The sequence below is a fragment of the Aulonocara stuartgranti genome (assembly GCF_965226115.1).
Source record: "Aulonocara stuartgranti genome assembly, chromosome: 1".
In the NCBI taxonomy this organism is placed as follows: domain Eukaryota; kingdom Metazoa; phylum Chordata; class Actinopteri; order Cichliformes; family Cichlidae; genus Aulonocara; species Aulonocara stuartgranti.
Genome location: NC_138939.1, coordinates 24899728 through 24924287, shown reverse-complemented (window position 1 = coordinate 24924287; position 24560 = coordinate 24899728). Strand labels below are relative to the sequence as shown.

The window sequence follows — 24560 nt, the reverse complement described above, 5'->3', positions numbered from 1 at the left end:
CGGCTGTGTCACAAGTGTGTGTGTGGACTCAGCTGGCTGGAGCTGGTCTGACAGCTCCGGGCAATTTGGAAGCTAACTTAGCTTTACCTAACAGCTTATTCAACTTTAGCCACACTAGAACTAACTCAGCTGTTTTAGGGACTGGGCGTTTGTACCTACCTGGGAAAAAAAGTATTGTTACCCCTTCCTGTCTGCCTGCACCGACACTGCTACCGACGGCCCGGAGGTCGGAGTAAACATGAAGTTGGTGGCCAAGTAAAAACCGGTGAACGCCTGCACCGACGCTGTCTCCAGCTATGTGGCAGGAGAGGAGGGGTGGTGGTAGTGCGGCACAACAGCACGATTGTTTCCTTCTTCTTCTGCTGCTCCTTCAGTCGTGGAGTTGAGAGCCAGGACAGTACACACATTTCGCAGGTAGTGATTTCTTTACTCATCTGTTTCTGCTGATATACCCACTCATAGAAGTCGAGTAATCTGTGTTTGGGACAGTGAAGAAAATGGGTGATTTCACTGGCTGTCCGTGCTGTTTCCTCGGTATGTCATTCATACCTGGCGGTGTGTGTTATTAAGATAGCTAAATGTCCTCCCCGTTTTATTTTACATTGACACGTCTGTGCTCCATTTTTTATGTGTTTTTTATGCACATCCTGACAAGGTAAAACTTCAAGTTTTAGGTACGAGTCCAAAGTTTAGTGCAGATCACCTGTGGGAAGGAACATTTTCATTTTACTTGAGTATTTCTTTTTACATCACTACAACAACAAAGACTTTGTCATACAAAGCAATGTATTATATTTTTAAAAATCTACTCTATCGAAACCAAATAAAACATTAACCTTTAATGTTACTGTGTCAGTAATAATAATAGAATGGAGGCTGTTTATAATGGCATTGGTGTTTTATTTTTAACATACATAACCTGTTATATAGTCATTTAACATTGTTAGTTTTTCATGGTGTATACGCGGTCTTTTTTCATAGATCAAGCGTTTGTAAAGTGAAAGGAAATGTAGGGGAAATGTTTAAACTGCACTTCTGGTTTTGTTTACATTAAATTCTCTGAGGGTGACATGGCTTTTTTCAAGTTTGTAATGCCTTAAATCTGAGAACCTGTGTGTGCGCGTATGTGTGCTTGTCCATTTCAGCAGCTCAAGACGGAACAGTGGTATTACTGATTTCTAGCTGCAGTGGCAGAGCGTCTGCAGCCTAGCCCAAAGGAAGAAGGACATAGGAGGAGTTTGGAAAGTAAACATCTCTCAGCTTGACTCATGCTCACAACAGTGCAGACTGCCTTGGCTGTGAGTTGAATGTATTCAGTGTTGGTGTGGATAAAGATTAAATGTAAAGCAACCTGGATGTTTTGTTTTTTTGGTTGTTTCTTTTTTAAATACAATCCTTTCCCTCACTATATACACTGCAGCGTATTTGATGAAGGCAGCAGAGGAAGCAGCTCTGGAATTTTTTACAGGTTAAGCATTCAGTCACATTAAGGTGAAGCTTAATAATAAGAACTGCTAGCAAGACGGAACTCATGTTCAGCTGCCACCACACCCTGCTTAAAGACTGAACAGGCTGTTGGTAAATGGTAAATGGCCTGTATTTATATAGCGCTTTTACTAGTCCCTAAGGACCCCAAAGCGCTTTACATATCCAGTCATCCACCCATTCACACACACATTCACACACTGGTGATGGCAAGCTACATTGTAGCCACAGCCACCCTGGGGTGCACTGACAGAGGCGAGGCTGCCGGACACTGGCGCCACCGGGCCCTCTGACCACCACCAGTAGGCAACGGGTGAAGTGTCTTGCCCAAGGACACAACGACCGAGACTGTCCGAGCTGGGGCTCGAACCAGCAACCTTCCGATTACAAGGCGAACTCCCAACTCTTGAGCCACGATCGCCCCTATAACAATAGTAAATATACAGGTTGCATAAGTACACACTGTATCTCACATAACAACACTCACTTTGCTTTCAGAGCTGCCTTAATTCTTCATGGCTTATATTAAAAAAAAAGTGCTGGAAACATGGGAGAGGGATTTTGGTCCAAATTGACATGACAGCATCACACATGGCTCCATGATCTGAGTCATATGTTCCACCACATCCCAAAGGTGCTCTACGGATTGAGATCTGGTGACTGTGGAGGCCATCTGAGTGCAGTGAACTCATTGTCATGTTCAAGAAACCAGTTTGAGATTATTTGCGCTTTGTGAGATGGTGTGTTATCCTACAGGAAGGAGCCATTGGGAGATGGGTAGATGGTAGTTTGGTTTTAAGGGGATTACTTAAATCACATTTCTTTCCCATTTTGATGCTCAGCTTCAGTTCCAGAAGGTTGTCTCAACCATGTCAACAAATGCATTGAATTTTTGCCATATGACTGGCTGATATATAGATATATTTGCATTGACACTCAACCCATCTTAATCTGTCATACTATTTTGTTTTTTTTTTACTTTTTAAAAAAAACCTTTTCCATATCCAGGCCTCACACCCGTCTTCAGTCCCCCTCACACCCTGGTGAAGACGCGAGTAGGACTTTGGATGCAGGCTGTATGTTGGCTGCTGTGCCTCAGCCTGGCAGGGGCATCTGCCGTGGTCCACAAAGACCAGGTGGCCCAGCATGCCGTCAAGCTCTATCGAAGTAAAAGGGCTGCACACGGGCAGAGCTGGGTGGCTGGTAACTGCAAGCGGCTGGTGGGCCTCCTACGTCAGAAAAATGTGGTTTTCAAGAAGCTGGAGGCTGCTGCCGATGCTGTTGGGAAAGACCGGAGCCTTTCAGAGACTGAGAAACACTTCCAGGTACCAGACTGAGAAAAAGCAATCTGATGGAGCCAAGAGCTCCTTTCAAATTGTTATCCACTGAAGAGTTAGAGACATTTAACTTTTGCATAACCTGTAATTCTTCTTTAGGTCTCTAAACTGTTTGCCTCTCTGACTGTTGCACAGAATGACTGTGCATGCTTATAATTCATGTTTCCTATGATATGTGCATGTAGCGATAAGATGACTGGTTTGATTAAAACAACTAACAGGAGAAATAGCTAAGCACCACTTTTAGACTTTTATACCAGACCAAGCTGAAAACACATTTAAATTTAATGTGGTTTCTTCAAATCTTCAAAGTTTTTTTTTCTAGTTTACCTCTGAAACGATCTGAATGAAATGCCTTCTGGTTAACTCACTAAAACACAACACCAGACTGAGAGGCAGTTTCTTCCCCAGAGCTGTGACATCCATCTAAATTCAACATGTGACTTTCTGCACATATTTATTCTGCATATACGGATAGTGTGCATTCAGTTGTTTTATTGTGTTTAAGTGCCTCTTCTGATGTGTGTTTTGTCCTGTTTGTCATGTCCAGTCTCCGATGAAGAATTGTAAACTGCACTGCACACGGTGGCTTCAGTGAAAGATGACCAGAGACATTTTACCGATTGACAAGTTTCTGTTTGTCTGCATTAAGGTTCACACTCTGGAGGTTTTGCAGAAGGAGCTGAATGAGAGCGAGCACCTCGTGTTCCAGGCGTTGCACAGCCTGCAGAGAGCGCTACAGGGAGACTACAAGGATGTGGTCAACATGAAGGAGAGCAGCAGACAAAGGCTGGAGGCCCTCAGGGAGGCAGCCATAAAGGTGAAGTCAGCTGTGTTTCATTATTTGTATCTCAGTTTTTCAAAAGACAGGGAAATATCAGAAGCCCAACAATCAGATGACCCACTATGAGTAAGCTCTTTGGTGACAGTGGAAAGAAAAAACTGTCTTTTAACAGGAAGAGACCTGTAGCAGAAATGGAAACTCCCAAAAAGACTATCCAAAATGTAAATTTATTATCAAATAAGTCCTGTGTGAATATAGGAGACTGTTGATATGATCATCCTACAGACCTCAAAATTTAAGACTGAATCTTTAATACACATTTCCTACATTCATCTCTCCTAACATATGCATGGCCCCTCTTATCTCACTTCAGGAAGAACAGGAGTACGTGGAGCTGGTGGCGGCTGAGAAGCATCAGCAGGAAGCTGTTAAAAGCGCTTTGGCCCAGAACAAGACTCTGTCCATCCTGGATGAGATCCTGGAGGATGTCAGGAAGGCAGCCGACCGACTTGAGGAGGAGATCGAAGAGCACGCCTTTGACAACAACAAGCAGGTCTGCAGACAGTCACTGTCACATATTTTGGTTACTCAAAAACTGAAGATGATAGTGATTGTAGCTCCTTCCGTGCTGTGTGCTGTGTAGATGAAAGGAGTGAATGTAGAGGCCGTGCTGAGAGTGGAAGACGACGAAGAGAATGGAAGCAAGAGGAAGAACAAGTCCAGGCAAAAGGAAGTGGAGGATGACCTGGGACTGAGCATGCTCATTGACTCGCAGAACAACCAGTATGTTCTGACTAAACCGCGAGACTCAACAATGCCGAGAGCCGACCACCACTTTATCAAAGTCAGTCATTCCTCGCGTGTATAAGAAGCAGATACTCTGTATTAATTTGTTTTGAGTCGTTTTTAGTCAGTATTGACGGGTTTTTTTAAACATGTATGTGCAGGACTTGGTTTCGGTGGTGATGTTGTCTCTGCCCTGTGGCTGGATTTGCACTCTGGCGGGTCTTCCTCCCATGTTTGGATATATCATCTGCGGGGTCCTGCTTGGTCCTTCTGGGCTCAACAGCATCAAGGTGTGTGAGAGCGAGACTGTAATTAATTTTTTTTAAATCAGTCTGTTTTTCTACTTTCTGTGTTTGTTGTTTATATCTGTGCTCGGCTTTGCTTGTTGCAGTCTATGGTTCAGGTGGAGACTCTCGGGGAGTTGGGTGTGTTTTTCACTCTCTTTGTGGTCGGACTGGAGTTCTCACCTGAGCGCCTCAGAAAGGTAAATGAAGAAGATTTTGCTTTTGGAATAATGCAAAGGCAAAGGCAAGTCTGGCACTGATGCCAATGACATGGTCAAACTGTTCTGTGTGTTGTATTGCGGTGGTGCAGCATGACACGAATTAACCAACATCAGTATGAAAGCAACTTTTAAAACAATACTTTTATGTCCTTCAATGTTTGGTTTAGAGCAGGGGTCTCCAACTCCAGTCCTCGAGGGCCGCTGTCCTGAAACCTTTCCATGCGACCCTGCTGCAACACACCTGAATACGATTAGTAGGTCATTAGCAAGACTATAGAACCTGACTGCATGCTGAGGTGGCAACCCCTAACCCTACTCATGTCAGTTTAAGTAAATGTAAGTGTTAGGAATAATGTACTTTTATTGCACCATGTTCATTCACTCATGAGCTACTGGAACATGAATCAAATGGCTGAGTTGCCACCTCAGCATGCAGTCAGGTTCTATAGAGTCCTTCTAATGACCTACTAGTCGTATTCAGGTGTGTTGCAGCAGGGACGCATGGAAAAGTTTCAGGGCAGCGGCCCTTGAGGACTGGAGTTGGAGACCCCTGGTTTAGAGCCTGATTGGTATATTATTAGAGCTGAAAAGAAGGCGACTGGACTTTACGTTTTTTGAAGACCGCACAAGGGTTTAAATACCTGGGACTCTCAACCTTTTGGTTTTAGAAGTGAAGAAGCCTCTTGGATGAGAAGAGAAATGATTTTAAAAGAAAACTTAAAGAAGTCTGGTCGCTTTCTTTCTAACCTCCTTAAACAGCAGTGACCTGGATGACCGAGAAACTACGCAGACATATATTGGATGTTAGCAGCTGATGTTTGCCAATGTAATGTGTAATTACTGTCCAGTTTGTGCTAATATAGAAGCTTTTTTTATGCTTGGGATAATTTAGAAAAAGTTTAAGTAGCAGCGGACATGCTGAAGAATATTGGCTGATACATCTAGATTTAATTCCACATCAGTATTAGAATGTTTCTGTAAAATCCACTATTGCTCACAGTCTAGTTGTTTTAATACCATTTGTTTTTAAAGCCTCTGTTACTTACTTTATGGACAGTCATCATCCAGTCATCAACCTGTCTATGTGTGCATAGGTATGGAAGATTTCAGTTCAGGGTTCCTGCTCTTTGAGTCTGCTGATGGTAGGAGCCGGTTTGCTGTGGGGACAAGTCCTGCATATTCGACCCACCCAGACTGTCTTCATCTCTACTTGTTTGTCCTTGTCCAGCACTCCACTGGTGTCCCGCTTCCTGGCAGGAGGAAGCAGAGGAGATAAGGAAGGTTTGTGTTTTATGTGTCAGGACATAATAAAGCAATCATCTGGTTATTACCAGGTCCTAAAATTAGGTAAATACAGTATCAGATGAACAATAACACATGATACATTACACAGTGTCCTTGTGTATTTTGTAAGAATGAAGCCAAAATGCAGAAGCTGTATGAGGTGATCCACCTCATACAGCTTCTAGGTTTTAGAACCACCTTTAGCAGGAGAAACGCTCAAGACCAACAAACTGACAAAAATTCTGCTTTCATAGAGGTGATCACACTTGCTGATGATCAGTTAAATGTATCTGATTAGCAGTACCTGAATGCTACTTACCTCCTAATTCCTATGAAAGCAGGAAAGTGTGCTTAGTTTTTCCACACACTGCTTCTGCATTTTCCTGTAGTTTTGTTCAATAAATAATGATATGGTATAATATTTTGTATTGTTGTTTACCTGAGGCTGATGTTGCTTGCGGTTGTACTAACCTAGTTTATGACCTGCTAAGGGGTTATGTTCTATAATAAAACCTTAGAAGTATGCACTTTCACACAAGTGTTTTGAAAGTCTTCTCATTAGATTGTTTAAAGCGTTTGAGGGAAACAGACCGTGTGTGTCTGTTACATGAAGAGAACAGGTTGCATTTAATTGCTATGAGATGTGACTAGCTGGTTTTTCCTCTTCACTACTTCCATTTCAAAGATAAAAAACAGAGAAAATCTATATTTATCCCTCTGGCCACATTCCAGAAAGTTAAGCATACCTCAGATACCAGTTATAGCAGCATTCAGCAGATCCTCCCTTACCTCTGATAGTATATAGCTGAGTAGGATTTTGTGACCTGCATGCCTGTGTTGACTTCTGCTAGCACAGCAGCGGTAAATGATTTTTGCTCACAGTGAAGAAAAATCACATTTATTTTACATTTAAGAGCAGCTTGCCTATCCACAGGCCTTTTCCCATGCCATTACTCTAGGTAATTTACACATTTTAATGTAGGCAAATTTAATATCACACTACATCCGCTTATACAATATTGATTACTAGGAGTGTTTTCCTTAGCCAGTGAGCATTAACGTGTTTGTGTGTGTGTGGCAGCTGAGCTGGACTACAGCAGCGTTCTCCTTGGGATGTTGGTGATGCAAGATGTTCAGCTCGGCCTCTTCATCGCTGTCATGCCGACTCTGATCCAGGCACAAAGTGGAGAGTTGGACGGGTGTGTTGGTCTTTCTGTTGTTATTGCATGTGTGCTCTGTGTAAACACGCACACAGCATTGTAAACTCTTCCCTCTGTGCACCGCAGCTTCCTGTATGGCAGCCTCCACGTGCTCTATCTCCTGGCCCAGGTCCTGGTGTCGCTGGCTGCTGTGCTTCTGCTCTGCTTGCTCTTCAGATCATTCCTGATTGGCCCCTTTTACAAGAAGCTTCACACTGAGAGCAAAGGCAACAGGGAGATCCTGGTGCTGGGGATGGCAGCTTTTGTCTTTTTCATGCTGACAGTATGCTGTCTGTTTTTAACCTTTTCTTTTAGATAAAGATCTCACTTTATTCACTTATTATGTATTTCATGTTCTTGTCTAACCCGTCGTGTGTCTGTGCTGGTTCTTTTCTTGCTGACTCATGCTGCAGGTAACTGAGGTGCTGGATGTTTCCATGGAGCTCGGTTGTTTCCTGGCTGGAGCTTTGCTGTCCTCACAGGGTCACATGGTCACAGCAGAGGTCATGGGATGCATCGAGCCGATCAGAGACTTCCTTGCCATCATCTTCTTTGCTTCTATCGGTTAGCCTGAACGCGATCATGTGACTGATCTGACCTTGGTGTTGCGTTAGTTTTGTGTTGTTTACCGTGACTTTACTGAATGGTAAGTGTGTGTCTGTGTGATGCTGCAGGTTTCCACGTGTTCCCGACATTTGTGCTGTATGAACTCACCATCCTGCTGGCGCTAACTCTCACACTCGTCATTATGAAGGTACAGACTACTCCTGTGTTTTGTCTTTGTTTTTTGCTTTTCTTTGTCTATCTCCAGTTTCTGTTTCATTTGACTCCTTATTTCCTTCCAGTTTATGATGGCTGTACTCGTGCTGTCAGCAATCTTGCCTCCAGGGTCTCGGCACATACAGTGGATCGTCTCTGCTGGCCTCGCTCAGGTCAGCGAATTCTCCTTCGTCCTGGGCAGTCGTGCGCGTCGAGCTGGCATCATCTCCAGAGAGGTCAGTGATTACCTCTTATGTTAGTGTTGGCATCTGTTTTACTATTCAGACAGAGGAGAATATAGTAGGTGCTCAATTTGACTTTTGTTTGCTTCGTCTTCTGCCTTAAATAATCATTTATTAATGATTGTTTAAAGCAGAATTAGACGAGACCTATAATACCCTGTTCCAGGTCAATACTTTTATGTTATTCTGAGCTGTAGCTGACTCGCCCCTCCCTTTCAGCCAGTTTTCTTCTGATTGGCTGCCCCTCCCAAAAACAGGTTTGAACAGTAGCTGGGCAGATCTTCATGTGTAGTGTCAATCATCCATTGTCTATTTACAAAGAAGAACCAACTCCATTGGTTAGTTTTTAGCCAAAAGACCTATTATCTCTGATCTAAGCTAATCCTATAATGACGCAGTAATCTTTGCATCGTAAAGAATCGTGACTAGGACGACCGTCTATGTCACTGATATCTTGGCATTTAAGAACATCCATCTCTCTCCCTGGGGTATCATTGTGGAATAAATCAAAAGAGTGTTAAATTAGCTTTATTCAAAGTCTGTGTTAATGACATTTCGCCATCTGATTATTGGATCTTTATTTGGTTTGCCTCTCTGGCTCTGTGCAGGTGTACCTGCTGGTCCTCAGCGTCACCACTCTCAGTCTGCTGCTGGCTCCGCTGCTCTGGAAGGTTACCACACACAGATGGGTTCCCCGCACCGAACGCAGACCAGTCACATGACCACACTGACTTCAGCACCAAAGGGTTCTCGTTTGAGTTTTGCAGAAATAACAGTGGCATAACAAGAAGTTTTATTTATGCAGGACCAAATCTCCCTCTTTTTCTTCTTCTTCTTCTTCTTGTACTGACTCAATCTGCTGCTTTAGAGGAGAGTGACTTGAGGTCCTTAATCAAAGCCTGCTTCTGACTGTTAAAAAAGCCTTCATTACAGTTTCTCCATCCTAGGTATGGTCCAAATTGGTGTAACATGTAGTGTATGTGCTAGATAAACTACACTGTATTTTAATATCACATGCTGAAATAGTTTTACATGTAATCTGGAAACATCTGTAAGGCTCGGTGGTGTCTGCTACTTACAAAAAACCTTTGATAGAAAGCACATGTTTTGAGGAGAAGCACAACAGATAAGAGATCCTTTACGCTGTGACGCTTTTGATGTCAGAAATGCCTTTCTTCTTATTTTCAGACACTTGTTTCATCAGTCATTCCGTCACTTATGCAATTTGAACCTTAGATTTGCCTCCTCCATGTAGAAATCACATGACAGTTCAACACATCTCCATATATTGTTTTGTGATCTTATGAATAGGTGAAATATTTGGGAAGTATTTTTTTTGTATTATGTAAAACGACCTCCGTCGTTCTTCTAGATGACTATATTACTGTTCACTTTGTCTTCTTCGGCTCTTGGTTATCGTAGATGACAGATTGTGCTTCTGACTGACGTAAAAACATTCTGTGTGCTGTATTTAATCAGAAGTGGGTTATTCTGATCATCGTGCTACTGTGAATTTTGCTATAATAGCACTCTCTGAAGACTGTAGTTTGTTACTCTTTTTTTTCTTGGCAAATGTCAGAACACCGTGGTAGGTCACACTACTAACAAACTCAGAAGGTAGATAATGAAATACATGATTTTAGGAGCAGAAATGCATCAGACACTAATGACAACTCTTTGCTGACGTTACGTTTGAATACAAAATGCACTAGTTAACCCTGAATGTCAAACTTATGTGCCTGCTCAACACTTCTCTGCACTAAAAACAAGACTTTGAGGAGTGTATTCCTGCTCATCTTGTGCTGTTAGTGTCTTATATTCCATAAAGTGCAATGTAAATGTGTCCAACAGCCAGGTTACTGAATATTTTAATATGATTCTCAGATACTGTTTCTTTCTTTTCTGTTTACATACATGTGTGTTGGTGGTCATGGCAGACACTACAAGTCATAAAGAAGTGCTGTTTTCATTCATGATTGTGTATTTCTAAACTGCTAAATTCATTTTATTTATTAAAAAGAAGATGACAACGAAGAATTTATTTGGTCTCGTGTTTGCTTTCCTCCTTTGATCCAGTAATTGCACTGGGAAACTTGGCAATTAATTAACTGTAGTTGTGTTGTAGAGACGCAAAAAGTTGCTTAAGAGGTTAATTTCTGAAAAAATCTACAATAATCAGGAACTTTGTTAGCTACGCCTGTTCAGTTGCAAATCTCTAATCAGCCAATCGCATGGTTAAGACCACCTGCTGAAGTTCAAACCAATCATCAGATCAGGATGCCGGGATTTTCCCACACAGCCGTCTCTAGTGTTTACAGAGAATGATCTGAAAAAACAAAACCAGATGGTGTAATGGTGTGGAGGACATACGACATACAAGTGTATTACATACACTCGTATGTCTTCACACGCATATACACTTGAGCGACATCCCCTTCTAGATTGGTAGGGTTTAATATGATGTTGGTCAACCATTTACATCTCTAACAGCTTCATCTCTCCTGGGAAGGCTTTCCACAGGATTGAGGAACGTGTGGGAATTTTTGTCCATTCATCCATTTGTGAGGTCAGACACTGATGTTGGATGAGAAGGCCTGGCTCAGGTGTGGGGTTGAGCTCAGGACTCTGTGCAGGCCAGTCAAGTTCTTCCACACCGAACCTGCTGTGGTTCTACGTGGCCTACCTTGTTGTGGCTGTTGTTCCCTATTGCCTCCACTTTGTTATAATACCACTAACAGATGACTGTGGAATATTTAGTTCCACATGAATGTTTATAGAAGCGTTCATGTGTGTCTGTCCACGTGATTAAAACATTCACTCGTCACCAAACACAGTAATCCTTTCCACGAAAACGACAGCAGGCTTACGAGACCTCAGGAAACCTCAATAATAATAATGTGAGACACACCTACACGTGTCCGTCTGTGTCTCTGTATGTGTGCACACCAGCATGCTTGCACCGTGTAAGCTGATAACTTACAAAGTCTGCAGTCAGCACATCCCTGAGAAACCTCCTCACTGTCATCATCCTATTATCTCGAGGAGACGGCAGCCAGTTACAGACACTCTACAGCTGATACTCAGATTTTTATTAGTCAGAAGTGACCGTTCTGATTTTGCTCATTCTCATAGTCAAAACTATATAATTGTTCATATCATTTTATTTGTTATTATTCAGACTCTTCATTATGTTGCTTAAATACATTTATCCACTGTTTCTAAGGACACATTTGGAGGTCACAACGCTTGAATTTTGCTCCTTCAGATTTCTAGATCTTACAATTTATTTTGCAACAACATTAATAAATTACTTGGAAACTTAGGTCTATAGACTGCTTAAGTTGAATACAAGTGGCTTAAAGGCGGTTTGATAAGTATCCCTACAGATCCAGATACATGATACTAGCAGGTGAGTAGTGGTACTGTGTGACTATCTGACATGGTTCATTTCACTGCTTTGAGGTAAAAGACGACTTTCCCCTCATAGGGGTCGTGGATGTTTTCGTAGCTGATCTTTTCAGACACCACTCTGCACTGGATCTTGGCTTCCTTCTCTCCGACCAGGCTGAACCGAACGGCCACCAGTGGGTTGACATAAGTAGGCTGTAAAAGAAAGAAAGAAAGAAGAAGAGGCAGAGTGTTGGTTCCTTACCCAAGTGCAACATAAGAACGAGGGTACCTGAACAGAAAAAAAAGTGCTTATGATGTGGCACCGAATCATCTCAAGACTCTTATGATAAAATAATGGTAGAGAACCTGCAACAGTATAAATAAAAAACTCCAACAATCCAACAATCATCAGTGAACAAGCACTCAACAAAGAGGATTGTGAATTCGGTGTCCATATCTGACATCCAGAGATCAAAGCAAATGAGACACGATGTTTCTCATTTTAGCACTTCTGTGCATGTGAACAAAGGGAGACACAAACATTCGTTTAAAGAGCGAGTTCTGGTCAAAGCACTGAAGATCAAAGTAGTTCCACCCAGAGTAAATGTCTGGCTGTGTTTTAGGGCCAAATACCATAACTGTAGTTTTGTTTGTATTTGGCTCATCCAGGCCATTATAGATGAAAATCCCAGGGTGTGATCTCCATAGCAAAATAAAACGCCTCTAGTGTTTTCATATATTTAGCCTTTATTGGACAAAATGGTTGAGAATGGGCAGGAAATTTGGTCCAGGCTGAATTAAACCCAGGTCTCTGCAGCCTTTCAGTACATAGCCATGCTCTGCATCCTGTATGCTCCACTAATATGTTTCATCTTTGTTCTTCAGTTCAACTCATGTTATCAAATTAAGTAAGTAATGAGGTTAAGAAAGCACAGAGTGACCAGTTTCATTATTTCTGTGTATCAGGCTGGTGTTTCACCCTTTTTATGTATTTGTGCTAAAAGCAAATGAAGGTTACTGTACATGGAAGAAGCCTCCTGAATATTAGATCATTATCTGCTGTCTTACCTGTGCTAGATTTCCATAGTATGGGAAGTAGGAGGGATCCATGATTCCACCGTCTGGGAAATACTCTATTTTTGCCACACTGTCCTCTCCATCCTACATCCAAACAGAAACAGAGTTTTATTTTATTGAAAGAAGATCTTGATTCATTTTGTGAATCTTTGTTAAACTGTGGCTGATGAGTTTAAAAGGCAGGAGATTAACAGACAGGAAGCGTGTGATGGAAAGAGCTGTGAAAGGTGGAAAATGTGTTGAATCCAGTGTTTTTCCACAGTATAGAGTCACCCTATACCCACTACTTTTTTCAGATATTATACTACTACTTTACTACTTTAAAGTAACTGCATGCAGCTCACCAGTATGGTGCAGTTCACATATGGGGGCCGAGCGGTGTTATTAGAAGGCAAAAAGTCAATAATCTGCAGACAAAACACAACATTTGCTTTTAGTTCTGGTTATTATATGATGTCATTGCTTTTCTAGCTTAAATATCCTGACAGAGTGAAACCAAACGCACCCTGTTCATCTTGATGACGACACAAGGCATGGTGCTGTTGTAGCCAAAAGTCGGATCCTCAATTCCAGAGCAGGGTCCCAGCATGCTCTGCGTGAAGGGGCAAGCCCACTTGGTGTGGTGGGGGGCAGAGAAGGTCTTCTGGATGAAGTACTTCCCCTTGGTGCAGTTGTAGTTGTTGCACTCCAGCTGCTTGGTGTCATTGTAGGCTAAAAGAGAGAGGTGAAAACAGAGCCAGGTGTCTTTTTTTTAATTTTCTTTGACATATGTGCACATTAAAAGTTACATAATGCAGAATAAATCGTGTATGGGAACACTAACGCTTCAGGAAGTCGTGAAGGATGTTGGCCATTTCCATACAGCTGGCCTTCTCTGACGTGTTGTAGAAGATTTCAACGTCTTCCTCTCCGTATGTGTCCGGCCACACCATCACCCCTGAGTGGGAAAGCAGATGCTTATGAGGCACTGAGATATCTTTTGTGATTATTTATGTATTTATGTATTCATGATTTATGTAACCTGGTGATGTTAGTCGATCTTGGTAGTCAGGTTTGTAGGGACTGATGGTGTACATGAGGACCCAGATCGCCAAAGAAAAGAGCCCCGTCATGATGACGTAGAAGGCCACATAGTACAGACTAATGTACACTGTGAAGGAAGGAGTTTATTAACACACCTTTATGGGTACATCAATAAGTGTTTTAGTTATCAATGTTGCTCACTCTGAAGCTTGGAAAATCAGAGTGAGAGAAAGAATATTTACTGTACACACTAGCAAGGCAGCTCTGCCTAATGTGGAAACGCAGAGGTCAAGGTGTCCTCTGCTGCTGCAAACTGAATTTAATCTCATTGTAAGGTCAAGCAGAGAAGGGTGCACAAAACTTATCATTACTTATCTCTCGCTGCTCTAGGAGTGCATGACATGTGGCTGGGATCACGCGTGTCTTTCAGCAAACACACACACACAGATACTGTTGAGGCCTTTTATGTTTTATGTGAAAGAAAAACAACTACACTCACCGGCCACTTCATTAGGTACAGCCTTTCAACTGCCCTTTAATGTAAATGTGTAACGAGCCAATCGGCCCTGACTTATATGATTTAAAGAGGGTTTACAGAGAAAGGGCCGAAAACAGAAAACATCCAGAGAGTGACAGTGCCTTGTTGATGCCAGAGGTCAGACTGCTTTAAAGTGATAGAAAGGAATTAGTAACTCAAATATTTACTTGTTACAAGCAAGTTCTGCAGAAAAGTACCTCTGAAAGACAGCAAATTAAACCTACAACAACATAAGATCACACTCGGTGCCATTCCTGTCATCGAAGAACAGGAAGCTGAGTTACAGCTTCACACAGTTTCAATTTCTGCTGTGACATTTGAATCTAGGGTCAGAGCCCTCAACACACCAAACCTTAATGGTAGCAGATGGGCTACAGCAGGAGAAGACCACATCTGGTGCCATTCCTGTTAGCTAAGAGCATGAAACCGAGGCTACTTAACGGATGGTCAGTAGAAGATGGAAAAATGTTTCCTGGTCTGATGACTCTCGTTTCAGCTACATTCACATTTTAGGGTCAGAATTTAGCATTAACACCATAAAAACATGGCTCCATCCAGTTCAGGATGGTAGTGGTGTAACAGCATGGGGGATACTTTCTTGGCACGCTTTGGGCATCTTAGTACCAACTGAGCTTCATTTAAACACCACAGCATTCCTGAGTATTCTTGCTGACCACATCAAATCCTTTATGAGGACAGTGTGCTCATCATGCGCACCATGTCACAAAGCTCAGATCACAGCAACAATTCAAAATAAAATACAGACAAAAAGAAAAGAAAAGATTTAAAGGTTATTAGGACAATTTTTAACATGTAACTTGACTGAATGAGTGCTATCAGCATGTTTTAAATAATCTGAAAAATACTTGTTGCAAGCGGTTTAAAAATTCTAGTCTATTTAATGCAGGAGAGGTTAGTGAAGTCATGTCCTTGTTACCCCATTTCTCTGGCGTTCTTCCCATAAACGTCCCATTTTCCGAGTTCCAGACAAAGCGGCCGAAGTCTTCACACCGCTGCCCGCAAGTCCTCTTTTCCTTCAGAGTGGCCATGATGGAGCTTCACAGCAAACCTTTTCTCTTTCCTTCTCTCAGCTCAGTAAAGACAGCTGTAATATTTCTTTCTTCCCTCTCTCGTCCCTCTCCAAATCTTCTGAGGAACTTTCAGCTTTTGTGTTAACGTCTTGCGTCCAGTCTCATTCTTTTCTGCACTTACAGTCGGTCCACAGTGTGATGTGTGTTATCTTTCACTATGTATTTATGAGGCCAAGATAAGGTGTACCGTGACAGGAGCAGGTAAACTTCCTTCATTAGCAATGACGTCCTTGATTCACTGGAGAAACACCAGGATCACCTTGAAAAGGTTGGCTACTACTGATAACAGGACTGATTTAAATCACTGCAAATCCAAACAGAAATGAAAACCTGAGTCAGTTTGGCCTCTGAAACATTTGACTAATTCTGATGTACTAAAGCACAAACTTTATAGGTACTAGCCCATTTTTTGTGGCAGAGATTCAACAAGATGCTGGAAATGTTCCTCCAGCAGGGATTTTGCTCCATGATGACATGACAGCACCACAGTTTCTGCAGATTTGTTGGCTGCACATCTGTCACATCCTAAAGGTGCTCTACTGGGTTGAGCGTAGGTTATTTTAATACAGGGCTGCAAAAACTTCAAATTCAGTTTCAGGTGGAGGCTCCGCCGGCTTGCTTCACTGCAACTAAGTTCATATATTTTAATGACACCAGCTACTCCAGCTACTATGAAGCATTTATAATATGTATGTAACTTTGTAATTTCAACGTGTTGTCGCCTCTTGGCCAGGACTCCCTTGCAAAAGAGGTTTTTAATCTCAATGGGACTTTTCCTGGTTAAATAAAGGTTAATAATAATAATTGTCATGTTCAAGAATCCAGTTTGAGGTGATCTGAGCTTTGTGACACAATACATGATCCTGCTGAGGTCCTAAAGGGATGGGGGGGTGATACAAAGCATATTTTCATTTCATCTAGTGTCCAAATGTTGCTCAGAAATTGAGACTGGCATTTTTCAGCGTCAGGTGCAGTCTTCTGCTGTTGTAGGTTTGATGTTTCGTGCATTCAGAGATGCTCTTCTCCATACATTGGTTGTAACAAGTGATTGTTTGAATTACTGTTGCCTTCATATCAGCTCGAAGCAATCTGGCCATTCTCCTCTAACCTCTGACATCAACAAGACATTTTTCCCCAGAGAAAACTGCCGCTCACGGGAAGTTTTCTCTTTTTTTCTCTCTCTGTTTCCTTTCCTTTCTCTTTACCCTAGAGATGGTTCTGTGGGAAAATCCCAGCAGATCAGCACTTTCTAAAATTCTCAGATCAGCCTGTCTGGCACCAACAACCATGCCACATTCAAAGTCACTTAAATCACTTTTCTTCACTTTCTTAATGTGCAGTTAACAGGTGTACCTAATAAAGTGATGGAGAACTTTGCTCTCTCTCTACACTGCTGTCATTACTGTCCCGCTACATACATGCATATTTTTACCTAATTTGTCTCTTTTTCCTCTTTCATTTTCTGCCTCTACTTTCCATCGTGTTCCCTCACACCTTGTTCTCGTCCCGCCTCCGGCACAGAGCACATGGTCGGGCACGGGGCAGAGCATTACAGAGATTCAGCGTGGATAAGTGTCTTTGAGGAAAGGCGATGAGTCAGGTAGATCTGCATGTGTGTGTGCATGTGTGAGAGGCAGAGACTGTCAGGGAGGGAAGTCACTCTGCAGTGAGCAGATGCTCGCATGTGCGAGTCACTCTGCTTCTGAATCACCGGAGGAAGAAGTCCTCTCTTACATCACTTACTTCTCTGTGATTTTTGTCTGCATTTTGCGATTTCTTTATTTCGGTTCTCATTTGCAGACTTTCCCATCTGCTTTTTCTTCCCTGTAACACTTTAGTTGCATCTCTTTATCCTTCCCTCCTTTTCTCTTATCCACCATGGATATCGGTGGCTTGACGACAGTTGTGGCCAACTCTGCCTACATCTCGGCCCGCGGAAGCTTTGATGGCACTGCCAACCCAGCGGCCAACCGAGACAAGAAGTTCCACTCCCGCCTGAAGCTGCTTCACATCACGGTGTGCGAGGGTCTGCGGGAGACTTTAGACCTGGGCTTCCAGACGGTCTGTGTGGAGCAGCCCATCGGCAAACGTCTCTTCCAGGAGTTCCTGGAGTCCAACAACGAGTACAAAGGCCCCAGCCGTCTGTGGAAAGATATCGAGGAGTACAACAATGCTGAAGATGAAGATCGAGTCAACAAAGCGTGCAAGATCATATCGCGTTATATGGAGCCTGATGCCAAGTATTACTGCCCCTTTCTGCCAGAAAATGGCATCACGAAGGTCAAAGAGAAGCACCAACAGGCTTCTGACGACCTTTTCAACGAGACCATGGACAGTGTGATGGACTTCCTCAAGGAAGTGCCCTACACGTTTTTCCTGGAGAGTATGTACCTGAAGAGGTTTCTGCAGTGGAAGTGGCTGGAGATGCAGCCCATGGGAGATGACTGGTTCATGGATTTTCGTGTACTGGGGAAAGGGGGTTTTGGGGAAGTCTTTGCCTGTCAGATGAGGGGCACGGGGAAACTGTATGCCTGCAAAAAGCTCAACAAGAAGAGGCTGAAGAAGAGAAAAGGCTATGAGGTAAGGAGTCATGCCACCTGCTCTATTATAGGTCCAGCAGTTCATGAAGTTGTTCAAATACAGGAACCTTTTTGATTTAGTTTCCATGAGGTTCTGCAGGACTTTTACCTGCAGTAGCTGACCAGCCTACCTGTCTAAACAGTCAGTGTTAGGATAGAGGCTTACAGGTGAGCACCATGGGCTTATATGATTAGTCCTCTCGGCATTAGTACATTTTGATCTCCTTATAGCATAAAGTGCCAATCCTGTCATGTTTATAAATGGAGCGGACCTCGACTGAAGTCTCCTGTCTCTAGTCATCAAAGCAGACACAAGAAGACGCTGCTAAAGTTGGAGAGCTGGTGCAGCTGGAAATGCAAGTTCAGATATTGTTACTCACAGAGTTTCTCATGTCTCCTGCTGTCTCCTCTGCTGCCTGCAGGGCGCGATGGTGGAGAAAAGGATCCTGGCCCGAGTTCACAGCAGGTTCATCGTCTCTTTGGCGTATGCCTTCCAGACGAAAACAGAGCTGTGTCTGGTCATGACCATCATGAACGGCGGAGACCTGAGGTTAGATCATCTTTTCTCTTTGACCCATCGTCCTACACCTTTTCAGGCTCATAGAGGTAATTTAACAACTTGCAACCCCAAAACTAAGAATTATTATTGCAATATAGGGATTTTTGCCTTGGATGAACCTACAACATCTCTCTCTGATCGCATTAGGTACCATATCTATAATGTGGATGAGAACAACCCGGGATTTGAAGAGCCACGAGCCTGCTACTATGCTGCGCAGATCATCCAGGGCATGGAGCACCTCCACCAGAAGAGGATCATCTACAGAGACCTCAAACCAGAGAATGTGCTGCTGGATAATCAAGGTAAAACACTCGTGAACAAGATGACTCCAAGGTAACTGTCTAGTCTGCAGTGCTCATGCCACCACGTAGAGACAATGTAAACATGAAAGAAGCGATAGTATGAGGTCAGCAGCTGGTTACCTGCAGGATCATAGATATCACATTTAAACAATTTTCAGACTGGTAATACAGTCACGTGAAACCTATTTCCACTTCTTGCAAGGACACAGGAAAATCCTATGTTTAACATCTGGCAGTGACCATCAGTTATAGACACAGACAATAAGAGAGGCACTCATGGGACTCGAAGGATCCTGATTTCTGTGAGAGAATTCCACAACAGGAAATATGACCAGAGAAGAAATTAAAACCATATTTCAGAGCTTTTTTTTTTTAATCAAAATTGATTGAACATCCTTTACACACCGTTTGTATGTTCGAGTCAGCATATATATTTTATATATAATTTAAACATATCCAAAATCGTTACATTTCTGCATGTTGTAAAATCAAGAGGTTTTTGAGAAGGAGCTAGACTCCTGCACTTCCTCCAGGCTCTAGAAAGTCTAACTCCCTACAAGATCATCAGCCTTCCCAAATTAGATCAGGTCAGTCTACAGCAAGTGTGCTGCATAAAGTCTTATTTTTTTAGCCCAAATAATGCCTGTGCTTCTCTGGTGGGAGGGGCTTAGAGCGAAGAGGGGAGAGCTACAGGGGGCATCAGCTTTCCTGTTTTTGCAACCTGTGGCACCGTTCTGTGGTTATCCTGCAAAACATAGTTCATTTCAAATTTGCACAAAGGATTTATTGGAGGGCTGATATTATCATCCAGTATTAGCTATTTACCGATTTATTGGTATCTGCATTTATAACGACTGCTGAATGAAAATTGAAAAAGTAAAGAAGAGATGGAAGAAACACCCTTCGACCATTGTGTGACTGCTGATGTTACATAGTTTGCTCACTAGAGGGCAGACTGCAAAAAAAACGACAACAAGCTCATCCATTTTTGTTTCATAAAATTGAAAATTTTATATCAAAATTGAGATATCAGATTTTTAAATAACACAAGATCGATATCAGTCTTGAAAGTCAGATATTGTTCGGACTCTAGTATTTATTGTGTTTTTAAGATTCCCTAATGACGCATTTAGCCTTAGATAGCGCGCTATATGTTGCGATAATGGTAAGAATTATGCTTCTGTCTCACCTAGCTTTATGCTAACGTGTTTTCCAAAATGGTGAACTATTTCTAAAAACCATTACAAAAGCCTTGTTGTAGCTGCTTGTGCAATTACAGCTCTTCACCTTGACTTGAAATAGCCTCCTGAAGTTAAAACTGACACACACACTTCATACCTACATTACACACAATGTGTTTCACAGCTAACAGAAGGATATCTTTGGGTTATCACACTTCTGCAGGTTAATGAGTTGCTTATCATATCTGTGACGCTGACATTAACCTGTTTGCTCTCACACAGGTAACGTCCGTATCTCTGACCTTGGTCTGGCTGTGGAGCTGGCTGATGATCAGTTTAAAATCAAGGGCTACGCCGGCACTCCAGGTACACCACAGAATCCTCAAATGGAAAAAAAAAAACCAACTAAACTCAGTGTTTCTGCACGTAATGTGTGAAATTTACCTTGCAATATACTGAAATACAGACTACTACATTTACATTTCACAGTTGAGGATTTTACCTCAGGTGTTTAGCTCTTTGCATACATGAGCTCCAGCGTTATCAAATTAACGTTATCATGTGAAATAAAGTAAAACCGCTCAGAGATCATTTGTTTTACACAGTATGATAATAGCGAAGTGTACTTTTGTTCAAGAAAGGCAGTGAAAGTTTATTTGTATGAGACTTTTGATCAACATATAATGAAAACAATGCAAAATTAAAGCTGCAATCAGAAATGCGAGGGCACTCACACTGGGTGCATCGAGACATGCTAAACACCTCCTCTGTCCACTAGGTGGCGATGAAAAATATTCTTTTAATTTTCTGTTCCTCATCATTGGTAGATAGGCAGCAGAGGAGACAGCAGATATTACATGCCACCCAGGTCTTTAACTTCAACCTGAGATCATGTTGATCTCCTGAAATCCCGAGGAGGAGTTCGCTAAAGTACGAGGCCTGAAAACTGTGAAAATTTTAGCTAACATTACACATTAAATTCAAAATGTCTGATTTCCTGTTGGGTTTAGGATATGGCTCCAAGAGATTTTTTTGTAAATCTTGATGTCTTTTATCGGGCTGCCAAATTTTAGACTCCTAAATGAAGAATGGTGTGAGGGCTAGTTTTTTTTTTTTGTTTTTTTTTTATTGTAGCTGGCACTGTGGAGCCTTGTTACAATGGTCAATGGAAAGGACCATAAAACATGAAACCTACTTCCTGTTTTGCGGTGATTCACCCTGCCACCAGGGTGCGCCATTCAACGTAAACCCACAATTTTAACACTGAAGTATCATCAAAGTGTGATGTTTATTCTGACCGCTTTTGAGGTGGATGGGGTAAACCTGGGAGAAGCAATACATCAAAGTCTCAATAACTACATGTCTTGCTCCCACTAGGTGCCACTCTAACTATTCAAACCTGTTCAGGGTGGGACTCTCAGCATGCCTGTGAAGTTTAGGAGACTAAATTTCTTTGAGTTATAGCAATTTCGTGCTTCATGGCGAAGCATCAAAATAAGTTATGCCGTCAGGGTCACACCTTTTGACAAAAACTCACATTTTTCAATGTGAACTAAAACCCACTGTGTGCGGCTTTCCTGGACAAATTATGGTTGCTGGCAATGAAATGTGTTTAGGGGCGGAGCCTTATCACACCTGAGTGGTTTGGTCCAGACTGGAAAATGTATGAGTGAATGAGATCAAAATGAAAATTCATGAGGAGTGATTACATTTTGCAATGTCGCCATGGCCACGCCCTTTGACAGAAACTCAAAAGCTCCACATTTCAATATGGTCCAGATCTGTAGTTCAGACTGAGCAAATATGAAGTTGATCGGATAACATCTCTAGGAGTTCGCCAAAGTGTAACATCTGGAAATGGCAAAATGTGCACTAAAATTGAATCTTCAATCAATAGATCCCCTGAAATACAAAAGCGTCTTCCCTGCTAATGGAGGATACTTTGCATCCTGGTCGTTTTCATCCACACTCTGTCACACGCTGTCACCTGCAGGTTTCATGGCTCCGGAGCTGCTGAAAGGTGAGGAATACGACTACTCTGTGGATTATTTCACTCTGGGAGTCACTCTGTACGAGTTTCTGGCTGCTAAGGGGCCCTTCAGGACCCGAGGAGAGAAGGTAGAAGCACTGAGACGTGCTATGTGCGATCTCGTGTCATTTTCTTTTTGAAGCAGTTTGTAAATTTACCATTTGATCTTTCTGATCTTTTCTCCTCAAGAACCTCTCGTTTCTTTCTGTCATGCATCTTGCTGTCTGTGCAATTATACAGATTTTAGAGTGTTAAACAAACGTGACAATCAGGTTTTCATTCACCTTCTTTTTTTCTGCTTTGGTTTTAATGTTAAAGGTGGAGAATAAGGTGGTGAAGAAGCGGATTTTGAATGATCCGGTAACTTATCCGGAGAAGTTTAGCGAGAACGCCCGGTCCATCTGTGAGGGTCTGCTGTGCAAAGAGGTCGACAAGAGGCTCGGCTTCAAGAACGACTCGTGCGATGAGCTGAGGGCGCACCCTTTCTTCAGTGAGATTAACTGGAGGAAACTGAATGCAGGTCAGACAGAAACACGCAAGGAACCCAAAGTTCCACTGAAGTCTCCCGTTTGTAGTGTCGGCTTTCATCATGGTTGCACTAACACACATCTGTGCATGAGGTTTAAAGAGCGGGACTGGTTTCATTTAAAGCTTGGTGTGATCGGTTTTAGTGCTGATAAAAATCCAGCTGTAGAAACACTCACTCAGACTTCAGGACCTCCCCAACATTAGAGATGATCCAAACCCACATTTATTCTGTGGCTTTTCATCTTCTTATCTTCTCTTTTTAAATGGGCCACAGAAATAAATTCAGCCAGAGCCAAAGCAACAGTTTTTTGCTTTTAATAAGGACAGTGTGTCACCCTAGGGAAGAGATAAGAACCCACGTCTCTCTGTGTTGTGTCTGCACAGGGATTCTTACGCCCCCTTTCGTGCCGGACTCCAAAACAGTTTACGCGAAGGATGTCGACGACGTCGGAGCCTTCTCCACGGTTAAAGGCGTGCAGCTGGACGACAAGGACGTGGACTTTTTCGACGAGTTCGCCTCGGGGAACATCCCCATCCCCTGGCAGGAGGAGATGATCGAGACCGGCATCTACGGCGAGCTCACAGTCTGGGGTCCGGGTGGCACTTTACCCAACGACCTGCGGCGGGAATCCATCCTGGAGCAGCCGCCCAAGTCCTCCACCTGCGCTGTGTCGTAAAGGGTTTCAAATGACATGAACTTTTTGCTTTTTTGAGCACTTTTTGTACAGGTGGTCAGTACAGGTTAGACATAAGTGTATTTCGTCATGATAAAGTTGCACTGGTGGAACTGCTCTGAGCCATAATCAGGTTTTTACAGTATTATCTGCACTTTGTGTTCAGTTTGTTGCTGTAATGTCATTTTGACTTCTCTTTGAGTTTTACAGGAACGATTGCTTATTCATTGTTTGTGCGCGTGGACCGCAAAAAACAGAGAATTTATATATTTTATTATCCTGCTTTTGTTTGTCTGCTTTCTTTGCCAGCATTCAGACTCTCTGAAATGCAACTTAATTAATCAAAAACACCTGCACAGGTGAGAGCATGTATGCAGGTTTACGTCTGTGTTTCCACTTTTCAGCTCTAACATTTTTGCACACTTTAATAACAGTCTACTCATAGCTGTAGAGATATTTATGGATTTAAATAAATACTTTGCCATTAAAATCAGGATTTTGTGTTGTTGTTTTTTTCCTCCACTAATACACACAGCGACAAAGACATCAGGTAATAATAAATATTCATCCGGTCCTTACCGAGTTTAATTCAGTGACAGCAAGGAGCCCAAATCATCACCCCTCCACCTCCGTGCTTGACAGCTGGAGTGTTTGTTCTGTGTGGTTTTTATTCAACCCTGAGCTGTGCTGTCATGTTCCTTTTAGAGAGAAGACACTTTCTCCAAATAATCCATACTGTCATGAACTTTAACATAACACAACTACAAGTGCTGACCTTGGTGTGAATTTGCTGGTACATCCACTCCTGAGAAGGCCAACAGATGTCTTGAATGATTTCAACTCTCACTGTGGAATAATAGACTTTAAATTGTCTTGATGCATGCTCAATCATCCAGGTAAGTAAATCTCCAAACATTGATTCTGTTCATCCTGACGTCCAGATGAACAGTATCAACTTTTGGAGACTTTAAATTGTAAAGAATTGATAGTGTTATAGTTTTACACTATTTTACACACTACAGTTTAAGCACCAAATGGGTATAGTGGGTAGTGGGTATAGGGTGACTCTACTGTGGAAAAACACTGGATTCAACACATTTTCCACCTTTCACAGCTCTTTCCATCACACGCTTCCTGTCTGTTAATCTCCTGCCTTTTAAACTCATCAGCCACAGTTTAACAAAGATTCACAAAATGAATCAAGA

At 42.4% G+C, this 24560-nt stretch overlaps 3 protein-coding genes across 4 annotated transcripts; 2 read left to right on the top strand and 1 right to left on the bottom strand.

Moving 5' to 3' along the window:
* The first annotated feature begins 302 nt into the window (after nt 1-302).
* On the top strand, nt 303-10418 carry tmco3 (transmembrane and coiled-coil domains 3). Of its 2 annotated transcripts, none has more exons than XM_082527120.1 (15): nt 303-414; nt 1149-1298; nt 2494-2810; nt 3475-3642; nt 3980-4159; nt 4250-4450; nt 4554-4682; nt 4784-4876; nt 5992-6178; nt 7263-7380; nt 7468-7663; nt 7794-7944; nt 8055-8134; nt 8226-8375; nt 8990-10418. In XM_082527120.1, exons 3-15 carry the CDS (start codon nt 2553-2555, stop codon nt 9101-9103), a joined length of 2025 nt encoding a protein of 674 aa, XP_082383246.1. In that variant the 5' UTR covers nt 303-414; nt 1149-1298; nt 2494-2552; the 3' UTR covers nt 9104-10418. The 2 variants fall into 2 exon arrangements, with proteins under 2 accessions (XP_082383246.1, XP_082383245.1); XM_082527119.1 differs by having other exon boundaries at nt 316-414; nt 1146-1298.
* A 1077-nt stretch (nt 10419-11495) lies between these two features.
* On the bottom strand, nt 11496-15592 carry LOC309706148 (potassium-transporting ATPase subunit beta-like). Its single transcript, XM_082532415.1, has 7 exons — nt 15347-15592; nt 13870-13998; nt 13672-13785; nt 13354-13559; nt 13193-13255; nt 12840-12932; nt 11496-11984 (listed from the first exon to the last, which is right to left on the bottom strand). The coding sequence occupies exons 1-7, from the start codon at nt 15456-15458 to the stop codon at nt 11826-11828; spliced, it is 876 nt and encodes a 291-aa protein (XP_082388541.1). The 5' UTR covers nt 15459-15592; the 3' UTR covers nt 11496-11825.
* Nucleotides 15593-17076: 1484 nt separating this feature from the next.
* On the top strand, nt 17077-23848 carry grk1a (G protein-coupled receptor kinase 1 a). Its single transcript, XM_082537066.1, has 7 exons — nt 17077-18080; nt 18502-18629; nt 18786-18943; nt 20407-20490; nt 22118-22242; nt 22472-22673; nt 23066-23848. Exons 1-7 carry the CDS (start codon nt 17379-17381, stop codon nt 23356-23358), a joined length of 1692 nt encoding a protein of 563 aa, XP_082393192.1. The 5' UTR covers nt 17077-17378; the 3' UTR covers nt 23359-23848.
* The last annotated feature ends 712 nt before the right edge of the window (nt 23849-24560 follow it).

Coding starts and splice junctions, on each gene's coding strand:
- grk1a (XM_082537066.1), top strand. CDS start 17,379: ATGGATATCGGTGGCTTGACGACAGTTGTGGCCAACTCTGCCTACATC. Junction 18,944..20,406: donor TGTGCTGCTGGATAATCAAG/GTAAAACACTCG, acceptor GCTCTCACACAG/GTAACGTCCGTATCTCTGAC. Junction 20,491..22,117: donor GGGCTACGCCGGCACTCCAG/GTACACCACAGA, acceptor TGTCACCTGCAG/GTTTCATGGCTCCGGAGCTG.
- tmco3 (XM_082527120.1), top strand. CDS start 2,553: ATGCAGGCTGTATGTTGGCTGCTGTGCCTCAGCCTGGCAGGGGCATCT. Junction 6,179..7,262: donor AAGCAGAGGAGATAAGGAAG/GTTTGTGTTTTA, acceptor TGTGTGTGGCAG/CTGAGCTGGACTACAGCAGC. Junction 8,135..8,225: donor TCACACTCGTCATTATGAAG/GTACAGACTACT, acceptor ATTTCCTTCCAG/TTTATGATGGCTGTACTCGT.
- LOC309706148 (XM_082532415.1), bottom strand. CDS start 15,458: ATGGCCACTCTGAAGGAAAAGAGGACTTGCGGGCAGCGGTGTGAAGAC. Junction 13,786..13,869: donor AGATCGACTAACATCACCAG/GTTACATAAATC, acceptor TTTCCCACTCAG/GGGTGATGGTGTGGCCGGAC. Junction 13,256..13,353: donor TCGTCATCAAGATGAACAGG/GTGCGTTTGGTT, acceptor TTTTGTCTGCAG/ATTATTGACTTTTTGCCTTC.